This window comes from Schistocerca gregaria, chromosome 7 (genome assembly GCF_023897955.1).
Source record: "Schistocerca gregaria isolate iqSchGreg1 chromosome 7, iqSchGreg1.2, whole genome shotgun sequence".
Taxonomy (NCBI): Eukaryota; Metazoa; Arthropoda; class Insecta; order Orthoptera; family Acrididae; genus Schistocerca; species Schistocerca gregaria.
This window is the reverse complement of record NC_064926.1, coordinates 236,463,259-236,480,120: the sequence shown is the minus strand read 5'-3', so window position 1 is coordinate 236,480,120 and position 16,862 is coordinate 236,463,259. Positions and strand designations below refer to the sequence as shown.

The 16,862-nt window shown below is 41.3% G+C and overlaps 1 protein-coding gene across 3 annotated transcripts in view; it reads right to left on the bottom strand.

Moving 5' to 3' along the window:
• Positions 1-1,848: 1,848 nt before the first annotated feature.
• Positions 1,849-16,862, bottom strand: part of LOC126281550 (myrosinase 1-like) — a 46,084-nt gene continuing 31,070 nt past the window's right edge. The window contains exons 11-12 of one of the 3 annotated variants that reach the window (XR_007551285.1): positions 2,246-2,445; positions 1,849-2,146 (exon numbers count right to left, since the gene is read on the bottom strand). Coding sequence is in view for 2 of the 3 variants with exons in the window: in XM_049980613.1 (XP_049836570.1) it covers positions 2,319-2,445 (127 nt within the window). In the remaining variant the exon portion in view is untranslated. Of the gene's footprint in view, positions 2,147-2,183; positions 2,446-16,862 lie in introns of those variants that run through there. The other 2 variants (XM_049980613.1, XM_049980612.1) reach the window with 2 other exon arrangements.

Genomic DNA, 16,862 nt, shown 5'->3' with positions numbered 1-16,862 from the left:
GCAATTGTGTCATGGTGGCGTAATTGTTAGCATGTCTGCCTAATGAGCTGCAGAAACCGCTTCGGTCTACATAGATATATCACGGATATTTGACACAGGAAAAGGTCCCTGAAACAATATACTTTCACTTGATTAGGCACTTAGCCTTCGTTTCAGGCAAGATTCCCCTTTCATTCAACTTTGAGGTGCTAATACAATACAGCTGAAGAGCCTCTACAGTGCTGTTTGACCTTAGGAGGAACAGTCAATGGACTGACACTGAATGGGAATTTGGACTGAAGAAGGAGGCGTGCGAGGGTAGTCCGTCCATTTGTGCAAAGACACTGAGCCATGGCGGCGTAGTGGTTTGCACATACGACTAGCGAGTTGGAGATTCAGGTACGAACCCTAGCCTTGGTCCAAATTCACGTTCGTTCTTTCCGAGTACGCTCATGTAATAGCTCCATGTTTAGCAGTCATATACAAACGCACTCTCAGGGAAAGATCCGTACCGAACGAGTGAGAAGTGACACAGACCACACCAATACACAAGAAAGGAAATTGAAGTATTCCGATGAATCTCAGGCACAAATTATTAACGCCGATGTTTAGTAGGCTGCAGGAACATACAGTCTGTTCAAACGTTATGAATTACAAAGAAGAAAACCATCTGTTGATACATGCCCTGTATAGGGAAATATTTTACTTGTGGAACAAAACTAGCTCTTCATTCACACGAAATAATGAGTGCTATTGACCGTGGATCTCAAAATGATTCAATATTTCTAGATTTCCAGAAGTCTTTTGACACTGTGCCTTACAAGTAACTTCTAATCAAACAGCGCGCCTGTCGCGAATCGTCTCAGTTGTGCGATTGGATTCGTGATTACCTGTTAGAACTGTCACAGTGTGTAGTAATTGACGGAAAGCCATCGCGTGAAACAGAAGCTATGCCTGGCGGTCGCCAAGAAAGTGTTATAAGTCCCCTACTGTTACTGATCTATATAAACGATTTAGGAAACAATCTGAGCAGCTTAGGCTGTCTGCAGGTGATACTGTTATTTTCTTTCTAGCAAAGCCAAAATAGTGCTAAATCCACTTGCGAAATAATTTAAACTAGACATCCGTATGGCACGAAAAGTGGTAATTAACTCTTAATGATAAAAAAGTGTGAGACCGTGTAGATGAGTACTAAAAGGAAACCGTTTCATTACGGTTACACAATAAACCCCACAAATTCAGAGGCTGTCAATACAGCTAAATATCTAGGAATTACAATGAAGAACAATTTAGATTGAAACGATAGTATAGAAAATGTTATGGGGAAGGCGAACTAAAGACAGTGCTGTATTGGCCATACACTAACAAGATGCAATGTATCCGGTAAATAAACTGCCTGCACTAGGCTCGTCCGCATTTTTGTTTTTTAAGCACTGCTATGCCGTGTGGGATCCTTACCAAATAGGACTGACGGCAGTACTGTAAAAGTTCAGAAAAGGGTAGATCAGCTGTATTATCCAGAAATAGAGGAGAGAGTGCCACAGATATGATAAGCGAGTCAAGGTGCCATCACTAAAAGAAATGTGTTTTCCGTGGCGGAGAAATCTTTTCACGAGATTGCAATCAGCAGCTTCCTCCGCCGAATGGGAAAATATTTTATTGAAAACCGCTTCGTGGGGAGAAATAACCGTCGTAATAAATTAAGAGAAATCAGAGCTTGCACGAAAATATGTGTACATTTCTCCCGATCATTGTTCCAGAAGGTACGGTTGAGAAATTGTCTAAAGGTGGTCCGACGAACCCTCTGCCAGGCAGCTCAGTTTGAATTTCAGAGTATTCATGTAGATATTGATTCATGTAGAATCCATATATATTTAGACAGCAAAACTTTATTCGTAAAATTATCGAAAAAATAATGTTTCCACAATTTCTTTATATTTATTTTAGTCTTTAATAGGACAAATGGACCTAAGTCTTAGTATGTATTTAGATTTTTTTTTCAAGAAAACATTTACAGAATATAGTGTGTTTGTAGATCTGTTCACGTTATCAGTCTTCCGACTGGCTTGATGCTATCCTCTATTTCTCCTATTTTATGCTTCAAGCGAGGCCGCGAGTCTAACACTGTGCTGCATCAGCTTGCTCTTGCTGCTCGATGTTGCTCCTGCTGAAGTGAAGAGAAATAAGAGATTACAGTGTAAACATCTGTTTTCAGAACTTTAATTGTATAGGCAGTGCATCAACATTAAGTAGTTACAGACAGTACATTTATTGCTTCGTGTACTGCAATGCATTTTGTATCTAGCAGTAAACGCAGCGTTGACATACTGATGTATCTCCTACAGTCTGTACTGGTCGGGCAGCTGCTTGCTGCTGAAGACTTCAGCCATGAAGCTGGCCGAGTCTTTGGGCGTCCTCGTCCTGTTTGTACTGTTGAAATCCACCTCGTACAGGCCAAACTTAACCCTGCACAGAAAACATGAGAGGGTTGTTTAATGAAATGTCATGATCCACTGACACTTATCCTCGAAGTGTAATGACACAGTGAGTACACTAATGCACAGCAATATCTATTAATATTGCCTGTGTTATACAAAAGATACAGTGCCTCCAAACATTATGTCTACCAAAATGTGGTGTGCATTTCTGTATTCTGGGTACTCAAACGCTAGATGGGAGTGATTGCCAACGAGTGGTTACAATTCATATTAATAGCATCCTTTCTTTTTTTACTGGTGCCTTGTCCCACAGTTTCGCAGAGTCAGCACGGTTAGCGCAGAATTCGCAAGGCGAATTTTAAGAGGTGGCCAGATACCCTTCCTGCCACCACCCCGAAACCCTCCTCCCCTCCCAGGTAGGAATGAGTGTACTCCAGCTGTCTGCATCCAGTGTAATCCATGGAATAGTGAGAACGTGTTCAGATGGCTGCAATTCGCGTAACTGAGGCGGAACGTCGGGACCAGCCCGGTATTCACCTAGCGGGTTGTGGAAAACCGCCTAACAACCAAATTCAGGCTGGCTGGCAGACTGGCCGACGTCGGTAATCCGCTCAGCGGTTTCGATCCGGGCCGGCGCACCTACCTGAGTCCAGGAGTCAGCGGATTAGCGCTCTCAGCTAACTTGGCGGGTCAATTCATGATTCAAAAAGGTTCAAATGGCTCTGAGCACTATGGGACTTAACATCTATGGTCATCAGTCCCCTAGAACTTAGAACTACTTAAACATAACTAAACTAAGGACAGCACACAACTCCAGTCATCACGAGGCAGAGAAAATCCCTGACCCCGCCGGGAATCCAACCCGGGAACCTGGGGGCGGGAAGCGAGAACGCTACCGCACGACCACGAGCTGCGGACGGTCAATTCATGTTTAATAACATGTTGGCTTCAAATTTCTTACTTTTCTGCAGCAGGTAGCTTATTAAAGTGTTTTGTACGTATACATTTGGGTCTGAATCTCATTATATCGTGCAAAAAATATATTTCGATGTTCGTAAATGTAATATCTTGAGTGCGTAGCTGACAGCTGAAGTGGATGATTTATCATGTGACAATGATACAATCACAGTATGATAGTGTGCTCGTTAGAGAGATGAGACTGCGCAAGTCGGGGCAGGCAGCTGGCCTGGGCTTATTCACGGATCCATCGTGACCTTCCGCTAATATAGAGAAACTGTTAAGTACTGAAATCGGAATGGGAACCCTGTCGCCCTCGGCGCACATGAATCACTATTCCTCAGTGCCACGATAAATAAGCAAGAGCCACTGCACGTTTATCATCATCTTTTCGTATATGCACATATACAGATGACGGCGGTATCGCGTACACAAGGCTTAAAAGGGCACTGGACAGGCGGAACTGTCACATATACTCACGTGAGTCATGTGGAAAGGTGATTGACGTGATTAAGGGCTCACGACGGTAATTAAGAGACTTTGAATACGGAATGGTAATGGATCTATACACGTGGGACATTCCACCTCGGAAATCGTTAGGGAATTTAGTATTCTGTGATCCACAGTTTCGAGAGTGCGCCGAGAATACAAAAGTTCAGACATTACCTCTCACCAAGGAGTACGCAGTGGCCGACAGCCTCCACTTAACGACCTAGAGCAGCGGCGTTTGCGTAGAGTTGTCAGTGATAATAGACAAGAAACACTGCTTGAAATGCCAGCTGAAATCAGTGTGGGACATAGGACGAACCTATCCGTTAGGACAGAGCTGCGAAATTTGTCGTTACAGACGACCGACGTGAGCGCCTTTGCTAACAGCACGACATCGCCTACAGCGCCTGTCCAGGACTCGGGACCATATCAGTTGGACTCTAGACGACTAGATAACCGTAGCGTGCTCAGGTGAGCCCCTGTTCCAGTTGGTAAGAGCTGATGGTAAGGTTAAAGTACAGCGCAGATCAATGAAGATATTGACCCATGTTGTCAACAATGCACTGTTCGAAGTGGTGCTGACTCAGTAAGGATGATGGTTGTGTTTCTATGGAATGGACTGGGTTCTCTGGTCGAGCTGAATCGATTTTTATTGACTGAAAATGGCTATGCTTGGCTACTTGGAGAATATTTGCAGCCATTCATGGACTTGATGCTCCCAAGTAAGGATGGATTTTTTATGTCACCTGGTCACAGTTGATCGCAGTTGGTTTGAAGAACATTCTGGACAAATCGATCGAATGTTCTAGACACCCAAATCGCCTGACATGAATCGCATCGTCCTTTTATGGGACATAATAGAGAAGTCAATTCATTCACAAAATCCTGCACCGGCAACAGTTCCCCAATTAGGGACGACTATAGAGTCAGCATCGCTCAACAACTCTGCAAGGAACTTCCAGCGACTTGTTGAGTTAATACCATGTCGAGTTGCTGCACTACACCGGGCAAAGGAGACCCGACGCGATATTATAAGACATCCAATGACTTGTAACACCTCAATGTATACTCTCTTTTCTATTATAACTCTTCAAGATTCTATGATATTCTGGAGAAAATATCTCACAACCATTTTCAACTTTTCTTCTTCACTGTAAGGCGAGGGGGCTTCTATTTCAGAGGCAACTGGAGTGGCAGCACGTAAGCATGAGTCAAAAATAAAACAGTTCTTCATAGTCAGGATGTGTGTGAACCTTCGTACGGCACTGTGGGATTCTAAGGTAGCTCGGGACAGATGTGGCGTATGAGGAACATGAAGGCCAATGATTGCTATGTTTCATATTAATGAAACAACTCTCTCCATTACACACGTCTCCACCATATAACTGGTCAGAAGTGACTGCAGACATAGATGAGCATGAATATAACCATGTCTTTAATTACTTAGTGGGACTGATGCAGCAATTTTTATGTTTTTCCATCTTCACATAACATTCCGGCGTTGTAGTGGCAGGCGTAGCAACGCCCAGGTGCGAGGGGCAGTATGCTGCTTACACCACAGGTGGACAAAGGGCGGTCCACGGGCAGGATACGGCCCGCTTTCCGACTCGCGGAAAAATTCATGGGAGAGAGAGAGAGAGAGAGAGAGAGAGAGAGAGAGAGAGAGAGAGAGACGCTCTCGTTCTGCGCCGTCTCGGATATATTATTACATTTCCATATTAACATTACTGAACAGTTCTAAAACTGAAGGTGGTTTATAATAAATTAGCTTCAACCAATTGCTTTTATGGGCGTTTATTTTTCCGTGATGACATTTCAAGATACCTGACCTTCAAATTTTAAACGTTACATTTAATCAAGTGTCGTAAAAACCGTTAACGGAGTTGCAGAATTTCGTTACGGTAGTTTTTAAGACAGATATTGTACGATCTCCCGATAGAAACTATGTTCACAATACGTAAGTTAATGTAAACATGTGGAGATGGGGAGACCTTATATTTGTGTAGTCTCAAAAACGGGTGTTCAGAGGCACAATTTGCTGGCGTTGCATGTTGGAAAAGGAGAGCCATTTTTGTTTTGGTCGTCACTCTTCTGACCAGTTTGAGGTGAGTCAGACGTACAGTAGCGGTTGCAACCTACGTCCTCAGTTATTTGCTGGATGTTTTCCAATTTCTGTTTTCCTCTACAGTTTTTACCCTATGCAGCTCCCTCTAGTACCAAGGGAGTTATTCCGTGATAACAGATGTCCTATCATCGTGTCCCTTCTTCTTATCTGTATTTTCCATGTATTCCTTTCCTCACCGATTCTGCGGAAAACCTCCTCACTCCTTACCTTATCAGTTCACCTAATTTTCAACATTTTTCTGTAGTACCACATCTCAAATGATTCAATTCTCAGCTACCACGGTTTACGGACAGTCCTTGTTTCATTTCCATACAATGGTGTACTCCAAACGTCCATTCTCAGAAACTTCTTCCTGAAATTAACGTATTTGTTTGATATCAGCGGACTTCTCATGACCAGAAATGCCCTTTTGGTCAGCACTAGTTTGCTTTTTTATGTCCTTGTTGCTCCGTTCGTCTTGGGTTCGGCTTACCCCTAAGTAGCAGAATTGCTTAACTTCATCTACTTCGTGATCACTGAATCTTGATGTTAAGCTTTTCGGCTCTCTCATTTCCATTAATTCTCATTATTTTCGTATTTCTTCTCTGTCCTTATTCTTTACTCATTATACTAGTCATTCCATTGAGTGGTTCCTGTAATTCTTCTTCACTTTCATTGAGAAGAGCAATGTCAACTGCATATATTATCACTGATATCCTTTCACCTTGAATTTAAATCTCACACTTGAACCTTTCTTTTATTTCCGTCATTGCTTCTTCGATGTATAGATTGAAGAGAGGGGCGAAACGTACATGCCTGTCTTACACGCTTTCTAATCCCACCACTTTGTTCTTGGTTTAGCACTGTTATTATTCCCTTTTGAATCTTGCATATAATGGCCAAATTTTGTCTGATAATATCGACACTATTGCACCATTTTACGTTGCCGAACGCTTTTCTCGGGTCGACAAATCCTGTGAACACATCTTGATTTTTCTTTACTTTTGCTTCCCTTATCAACCGAAATGTCAAAAGTCTCTCTCTCGTGTCTTTATCTCTCCCAAAGCCAAACTGATTGACGTCTAACACACCTTCAATTTTCATTTCGGTTTTTCTGTGTGTTATTCTTGTCAGCAACTTTGATGCGAAGTTATTAAGGGTATACGGAACGCCCTATGAAAAAATAGAGCCCAGACTGCTCTTCTCATTAATTCTGCATCTGCTGTATTCTATGTTATTGCTAGACCATAGCACTTCTGAATATGGTCTATTGTAGCATCTGTCAGACTATTTTTTCCATCGCTCAATTTCATGCCTTTCATGCTAGCCTTGAGCCGTCGAAGTCTTGATCCCATCCTCTTCTGAACATGGCCAACACTCTCCAGTTTGGAAATTTTCACATTGCTACCATAAGGTCTCAGTTCCTCAATTTCTTTGAAAGCCTTTGAGTCACCATCTCCAAGAAAATTTATGTATCTAACGTTGTACCATTTTACTGAGCGTTGATAAATACTTCTTACACCAGCAACTTCCATACCACCACTTGACCCATAGTAATTGGCCATGCACTCCTCTTCATGTTTAGTTTTCATTTTCTCCTTGCATCTGCAATGCTTGGAAAGTATTGTCACATCAACTACCTTACCAATGTCCACACTTGTAGCTGTTACTACACCATTCAGAGATGTGTCGTCTCTCTTCTGCCATCTTCCATCAAAAGCTATGGACAAGTCTCTGCTATTATTATTTTCAACAACTGCTTCCTCAACAGCATCTTTCATGTTTTCCTGTGCCACATCTTCTACAGCAGAGCCTATTGCAATTATGTGTTTGTTTAATTTTGATGGTGGAGGAGGGAGGTTCATCACACTAAACAACATGGCACCTGCAGCCCTGCCCTTTCCTATATACCGTAATCCATAAACAAGTCTAATGTTTATATCGTATAGTTTACCTGTATCTGCAGTAACATGTGAGGAATTGAAGAAAGTCACACTGTGTGTTTGCAATAACTGCACATTAACTCTAATTCACAAGCAAGTCCTACATGTAAGTTTGTTTTCAATGAAACACCACATTTTCCACATTGTTTGCAGCACACATTGTTCTCCAAAACGTCTGATAATAAAGAGACGATAATTACCTAATGTTTTGTAGTCTCAGCATTTAGTTTCTTGTATTCTTCTTCAATTCCAGCTAGTTTTCTTCTTGAAGCGCTTTCTGGTGTAGTGGCAGCAGCATCACTCAATATATCACTACCAGTGTTGAGGTTAGTCGCTACTGGGACATCAGATACTGATGAAGATGAATCACACGAATTTTTAGTACACTTTACTTTCTTGCGCCAATGTACACGCTTTCTAAATACCTTCAGACTAGGTCTTGGCATGTAGAAGGAAAGAAAACTCAATGACTTCTCCACAATGACATAAGACTTTCACAACAATGACATGGATGTACTCACAAAGGAAACAATGCAAATGGTGCAGAATCTATTGTCAAATGTCTAGCAGTGTAGCCAACAGAATAGCTAACTCTCTTGTGCTCAATTATATCTCTGGCAAGGCTGTCTATATCAGGTATATTTCGCGTCTCATATACAAGGTGCGAAACATCGTGTGTCGAAATTATTTTAAAAAAATATTTAAATAGTTCTATTCACGTCATCCAAATATTTTATACATTGTATTAAACGGGAGAGTCTAAATTTTTCGTAAATGCATTTACCCATAAATCGATTTTTTCCTCGAAAAACTCATTCCATATACCCTTAAGCTGAATGTGCGATAATTCTCACACATGTCAGCTCTTGCGATCTTCGGAAATCAGTGGATCCTTTTTTCCTCTCCACTGATTCTCTATATTGTGCCTCACCAAGGGTTTTTACGACTGAATTTCCATAATGTACTTTTCAAGAAGAGTTGAGCAACATGTTACTACTCCCACATACATCTACCGGTAATTACTATATCAGGAAAATCATATAAGTGAGAATTCATATAACGATTCATCAACAGTCGGTCTCTGGACATATAATACATGACTAGGATTGAGAAACAGAGAAATGTTAGTGGTACCTTAAGTACTCTCCATCACACACCGTAAGGTCTCTTGCAGGGTAGATGTAGATGTACCGCTGCGTCATATGTTGGTAAACGCCGATGGCAGAGTATGTGCACGTCGGAAGTTGAGTGAGTCGTTGATCGCATCAAAATGAACTCCATTCAAATATTTGGCAGAGGTAAAGTATTTATATACGTGGTCTTATATGTTTCACCTGGCAGATCTTCGATTTCCTCTCACAGGAGAACTGTATAGGATTGTAACAGTTTTTTATTGCAGTATCGTGTTGTGTCAGTATAAAGATTATTGGTTTAGTTCATACTCTGAACATCTGAAAAACTTCCAAAGCAAACAAACGACATGTGAAGTTTGATCTTACAAACTTACATGTGATAAATACAACAGATTGTGTGGTAGCGACCGTGGGTGCAGAGTAATCAGTCAATTTTATGTTACCTGTACAACTCCAGAAGTCACTACTGTACATAAATTATAGGATAAAATCACCACACCAGTGGGATGAAGTAGATGTGACAGTCTTAACTCATACTAACGAGAGAAAGAGAATGACAAGCTACTGAAAGAGTACATCATGTAGAGGGCCATAAATAAAAATGAATGTTCTCAAAAGCAATAACAAAAATACATTTAATCACAAATTCACAAGTTAACATGAAAAATTTGAAAAAAGGAGAAAAATCAAAATTATAGTGCCTATAGTAAAACTAATGGACACACAAAAATAACAGAAAATGTAAACAATATAAATGTAAATAGATAATTTAAACCTTATAACAAAATAGGTAAAATTAAATAATTTTCTTTATTTTGTGTACCACTGATGAGTCCTATAACGAATTGGTGGGACAAGTTTGGTTACAAACAAAATAAACATCAAATTGAAAAAGACGTGTTTGTGTGTATTTACATGAGCGGGATAATTGAAGTAGCAACAGAGGAAGAAAAGCTAGAAAATTACCAATAAATCTTAATATAAGGAATGATAAAGGAAATTGGGCACATATTTTACATGGTGTTGCTCTCTATATGTGGTATATCAAGATAAAAGACACTGTGTTAATTTTTTAAAAATGGAGGTATTGCAAACTGGAAGTATGCTACCAGTGTGAAACACGGTTAGATAAATTTATAAATGATTTAGACTGCAGTTGTTCAATAAATTTCCACTAATAATCGAAAAAAATGTGTACTACAAACAGAATATTGGCGACTATATCATGTTATTCAAAGTTACCATCACCGCAGTAAATGACTTGGGGGTGCAAAGTAACTGTAATTCATCCAAAAATAACATTTACCGTTGAGATTGAAGCGGAGGACACGCTGAGTGTTTTGATGTGACAGTACCGAAAATTGGAGATGAAAGTGAACATCTTCGTCTGTGTGACCATATTGTCTATAATTGCTTTACAGTTCCTGAAGGTATTTTCGTTCCGTCATTTGGCTTCATTGGGGTATTGCATCATCAGTGGTCTCTAATGAAACGTATTAGCAATTTAATTTGTTTTTAAGATCGAAAAATGCTCTTTAACAATTTGTTTCACTTCCAGAGGTTTCTGTTTGGTTTCCCACATACATCAGGCAAAGCCATCTGATAACACGTCTTTGATGTCTTTCTTCATTAGAGACTGATACGTGCATTATAATTTTTCGTTGCTCTGCAGAACTATGCGTTTCTTGCGTTTACCGCAGCACACGTTTTCGTGCACCACTGTTTTCTGTTTATTTTTATATTACTAAGTGTGTATTTTGCATTTTAGCGTAGCCAACGTAACAATGCCACTAATTTGTCTTTTACCAATACTTTTTTTAGTTAATGGTACGTGTATTATTGTGTTTAATAATGTTGTTGTGTCTTTATGTACTGTGTGAGAGTAATGAAGGAAAGGTAATGGAGTGGTTCGTTTTTTCTTTTCTTTTTAAATCTTTGCTTTTCCCTCCGCCACCTATTTTAAGAAAAGGAATCACTTCATCACTATTCCTTCATTACTGTTACTTCAGCTTCAGACGCCGGTTCTCTAAATTTTCTCAGTAGTGTTTCTCGAAAAGAGCGTTGCGTTCCCTCCAGGGATTCTCACTTCACTTCTCGAAGCAACTCCGCAACACTTACGTCACAAACGTGGCAGCCTGCCTCTGAATTGTTTCGATGTTTTTATTCAATCTGACCTGGTACGGATCCCAAACACTCCAGCAAGACTCAAGAACAGGTCGCACCAGCGTCCAATATGCTGTCTCCTTTACAGGTGCACCAATCTTTCCTAAAATTCTCCCAATAAAGCAAAGTCGACCATTCGCCTTCGCTCCCACAGTTCTCAGCGGCTCGTTCCATTTCATATCGACTCGAATCGTTAGGCCCAGATAGGGTAGCTGCAGAACACTACCAACACTGTATCCGAACGTTGCAGGTCTGGTCTTCCTACTTATCCACATTAGTTTACATTTTTCTACATTTAGAGCTAACTGCTATTTATAAAACCAACTGGAAAATTTGTGTAAGTCGTATCTTCTACAGTCACTCAACTTCCACACATAACAGCACCATCAGCAAGCAACCGCAGATTGTTGCCCATCCTGTCCGCCAAATCATAGAGAAGAGCTGCAGTCCTATTTTACTGCCCTGGGGCACTCCTGACGATACCCTCGTTTCTAATGAATACTCGCTGTCGAGGAAAACATAATGGTATCTGTTACTTAAGAAGTATTCGAGCCACTCACATATATGTGCACTTATACCATTTGTTCCTAACTTTGTTAACAGCTTGCAATGGTGCACCGTGTCAAATGCTTCCGGAAATCTAGAAATATGGAATCTGCCTGTTGCCCTTCATTCGTAGTTGGCAGTATATCATCTGAGAAAGCGACAAGCTGAGTTTCGCACGAGCAATGTTTTCTAAAACCATGAAGATTCATGGACATAAGCTTCTCAGACTCAAGAAAGTTTATTTTGTTCGAACTGAGAATACTTTCAAGGATTCTGCATTAAACCAAAGTTAGGGGTATTGGTCGGTAATTTTGAAAATATATAACAAACGAGAATTATTATTCTATCACGAATGTTTGCAGATGGATATTATACAACGGTTGCCCAAAAAGTAGTGCACTACATTTTTTTTCTCAGCTGAAAACAATGCTACGAATGCGAAACGTTGCGTATGTATCATTTGAAGTCTCCTGATTGAGCAAACCGAGTTTACGTCACTTCCGACAAATAGGGTAGCTGCTGAACAGTTTCAAAAAGGTGTCTGTAAGTGATGTACGTTACAAGTAACGGGCCGTCGTTGTGGAATACTCAAAAACGCTTGTGCAAAGTCGTTGGAGCATCTGCTGTCGACAGAAATACAGACAGTCGCTGGGAACGGAAGGTGAAGTCATCAGAAGGCGGTGAGACCGTCCACGGTTGTCACACCAGACTTGTTGCAGCGAGCTGATGTTGTCATTCGCGAGGACATACGCATACCGATCCGCCAGTTTGGGGAGCATCTGTCAATCAGTAAAGGAAGTGTCGATGCAATTATCCGCATTCTTGGATATACAAAAGTGTGTGCAAGATGAGTCCCGCAGTATCTAACGATGGATCACAAATCGCACAGAAATAATATTTGTCTTGATTTGTTGCAACGTTTTGAAGCTAAGGAGAAGGCCTTATTGTCACAGATTTTGGCAGGTATGAAAGCTGTGTTCAGCATTTTGAAACCGAAACAAAACGACAGTCGAGGGAATGGCGCCATTCCCACTCCCCACAGAAGAAAAAAATTCAAAGTAATTGCTTGCGTCGGTAAAGTCATGATCACCATGTTCTGTGACTGTGAAGGCGTGATTCTCATTGATGTGATGCCAAGAGGCGGTACCATTAATTCAGAGGCATATTTCAAAACATTAACGAAACTCAAGGCGCGCTTCGGTTGACTTCGGAGCTACAGCAACCGAGGGGACGTCTGATGACTGCTGAACATATGGCAACTCAGGGTTGGTCAGTGTTATTCGTTCACCCTTCATCCTAGATCTAGCCCCCTCGGAGTTCGACTTGTTTGGGCCATTAAAGGATGCCATTCGTGGAAGACATTTTGAGGATGATGAGCAGTTGATTTACAGAGCGAAGCGCTGGCTCCGCCACCAGGACAAGTAATGGTACTGACAGAGCATACACGCCCTTATTTCACGCTGCTGGAAGGTCACAGAACGGAATGAAGATTACGTGGAAAATAGGGTGTCTAGGTAAAACGCCATTCTTCCGTTTGTGTAATTCTCATTATGTTCAATAAAGAATTTGTGAAGAAGAAATGCGCTGCATTACTTTCTGGGCAATCCTGGTACGTAGTTGCCGTGATTAATGAAGCCTGTAGACAAGTTTATTTGGAATGGTGCTCATGCGGTAATAATCCCTTTGACTAGATAGGTTGCTCATGTGACGTACTTTAGGAAAGCAATGCAGAGCGGTCTCCGGAATCTTTTGTCACGGTCTCCTGTTGGAGAAGGGGAGATCGGCCGTTGAGCCGATTGTGTTACCTATAACGCTGTTTGCAGTCACTTTGAACTGAACTGTTTTAGTGCATCAGCTTGTCATTTACTTAATCATTGTTTGTGTAATACGGACAAATGTCACTGAAGAGCATTGTGCGAATAAGGTAGTCAGTAGTCTTTAGAGAACTGACTAGAAGTGGAAGATTAACTTTCATAAGCGAATCAGTGCTCTGGACAATGTCACTGGCAGAACTTATTAAAATGTAAGCTTAATTATTTTGAATATTATTAGTCATTTGTGAAGCCACCATTGCTGGTATCTTGTTCTATTCTTAAATGAAATTGAAGATAATTCTAATTCTTGTCTTAGGCTACATCTTTGTCTTCGTGGATTACTTGTAATTCATTTTAACTAATATTTCATATTATCTGTGAATTTATATTAACAAAATAACTGTTCATGAACGTGGATTATCTCTATCTGAAGAACTTATTATAGGCGTAATGCAACAGCTCACAACTAAACCTTTATGATATTGGTGGAGCCGCTAAACTTATTAATTAGTTGTGTTCTTGCCCATGGTAGTTGGGCAGGCACGTGTGGGTTTCCAGTGGAGGTCGATTTCGCTTCTTTCCATGTTGCTATAGAGGGCGATTTTTTCCAACGTGTACAAACTCTGGGGATTGATCTATCAGAGGATACGGACCAAAAACGTATAATCAAGTAATGTCCGGAAATACATCGTTTCCACCCAATAGACCATTTATTCAGTCATACATTGTTACAGAGACTGTTGTCTAATGGGCGCTGTACGATGCTGCCGCCGTTACAGTATGTGTTGAAAATGATTTCAATGTTCCTCAACGCATGAGTCCCTCACGCGTTCACGTCGGCCGCTCTGCATCCGAACAGCGTTAAAGGCGGCATGATAACGCCACTCCACGGTCTCCACATCTGGAATGGGTTCTGCATAAACGATACTTTTGAGACGGTCCCATAACTAGAAATCACACAGTTTGAGATGTGATGAACGAGAGCAGGTCATGCAACTGCACCTCCTCGGCCAATCCATCGACCAGGGAAAACACGATTAAGATGCATCCGGACCTTCAAGGCGAAATGGGCTGTAGCACCATCACGTAGCAGCCACATAGCCCTTCGAATCGTCAACGGCACTTCTCCCAGCAAGAGAGGCAAAATCACCCGCAAGAAACGTTGATGTTCCGGCCTGTTAGGCGACGTGGAAGGAACACTGGTCCCAAAATACGGTCGTCAATTATCCCGGCCTACACATTCCGGCTGCTGATGATTCGTGGTCACCATATATGAGGGTTCTGCATAAAATCTCACAGATGACTGTTACAGTAGGATGGATGACACAAAACCCTCGAATAGTTGTTGCCTGGTGAAGGAACCAGTTACAAAACTGCTCGCTATGTGGTAAGTCTGTCACTAGGAAGCCCTACACACGCTGTAAGTGATAAGGGTAGTAACAATTGTCATGGAGAATGTTACACATGGTCGTCTGGTTTATGCTATACTGGAGGGCCAACTGTCTGGCTCTGGCACGGCGGTCGCCTTCCAGTGTTTATCACCTTTTCCTCCAAGTATGGTGTCCGAACTTTTCGGTTACGTGCTTCATGATTTCTTGCTTCCTGAAACGACTGTCTCAGACAAAAGGCGGAACAATATTGCAAACATTGAATGCTGTGACGTCGGCGGGGATAGGTCTCCTGGTACAATCATGCCCGTAAGTGAACACCATGTTGCAAGCTCTCGATGTGAATACGGAACCATTGTGTACAACGCTGTATCACATCCACTACAAAGTGAGTCAGCAACAGAAGTTACCATTACTATGGCCGGAGAGAGTGCTATGGCACGACGTGTGAGGTATGAGGAACAGTACCGCCCTTTAAGAGGAAATAATGCATACTGTAACTGTGGCTGCATGGTACAGTGCGTATTAGACCGCAGTCTCTGTGATAAAGTATGACTGAATAAATGTCTCTAGATTGGAAACCATGCATTTCCGGAGACACGATCATTAGATCTTTTTGTTCCGTATCCTGTCATTGATAAATCCGTGGAGTTTGTATACGGTGGAAAAAAAATACCCTGTACGCTAAATGGTACGCTACAACTGGCTAGATTTCGTCAGAGACTACAGAACAATTGTTCAACGTGTGCAATTGTCTCTGAACTGCCGTAGTCACATAGCTGTGCATCCATTATCATAGCTACTAATCAAGTAGACGTAACTAAATACATTGTATGTTGAGTTCAGTGAATAATTTTACCGCTTGGAAAAAGTTAAACTTACTGGTTGTGAAAGAAGGATACTGACGTGGATTGGTGGCTCTAATAAGATAACAGTAGTCAAGAAAGTAACCGTTGAATTTAATAGAAAACTGAGATAATACTTCTTCGTAATCTGAAGCATTTACAGGTTTTATCTTGAGTGCATAAACCGTCTTCTGCATTAAGAGGCAGCTTTCTGGCTCAATACAGCACCTAAGAAAGTGAAAATAGAGCATTCAAACAACAAGGAGGTTATCCGTTTTGCAAGCTGCGTTATTTTTAAGTGAACAATAGCAACGGTACAAAATACACACGCCAAGCTAACTGCATTAGGCTATCAAAACTGACACGCGATACTAGGAGAAATAAGCGCTACTAATGGATGAGCGAACCCAGGTCTGGTACCGTTAATAGTGAAATGAAGGCAAAGAGCTTCCTGACACGACTGATGTAAACTGCCTTAGTAAAAAGACGTCTTCTGTTGTCAAAATTAATGTAGAATGTAGGCATATAGTACTGAAACTCACAGTCTACATTGGTGCTAAGACCTAAGCGATGGAAATACTAGTTTAATGTTATTCAATGGGTATTACAATTCCCTTTGTCATTGTGAGAACTAAAGATAGATAGCGTACCCATGGAAAGAAAGAAAGCAAGAAGATAAGCATTAAATGTTCCGTTCATGCCGAGATCATAAAAACTGAGAACAGGCTCCATTTTGGGAAGGGTGAGAAGAAAGTTGGATGTGGACTTTTCAAAGATAAGTTCTGGAAGCTACTAGAAGCTACATCTTGATAGCTGGACGAAGATTTGAAATGCCTTCTCAAGAACGCGAAACAACTGTCGAACAACTGCACGATTACGTTCATTAAAAGGCCTATGGAAAATTGTAAACTGAAAGAGGCATAATTATGTGGCGAACACGACAGGAGAAGAGTAGGCTGTTTGGAAATGCAGGGAGGTGAAGGTGGTACTAAAGGAGATGTCCAGGACCGGATTACATACTACAACAACGTTGTGACCACTGCCCAACGCGAGTATAAAAGCT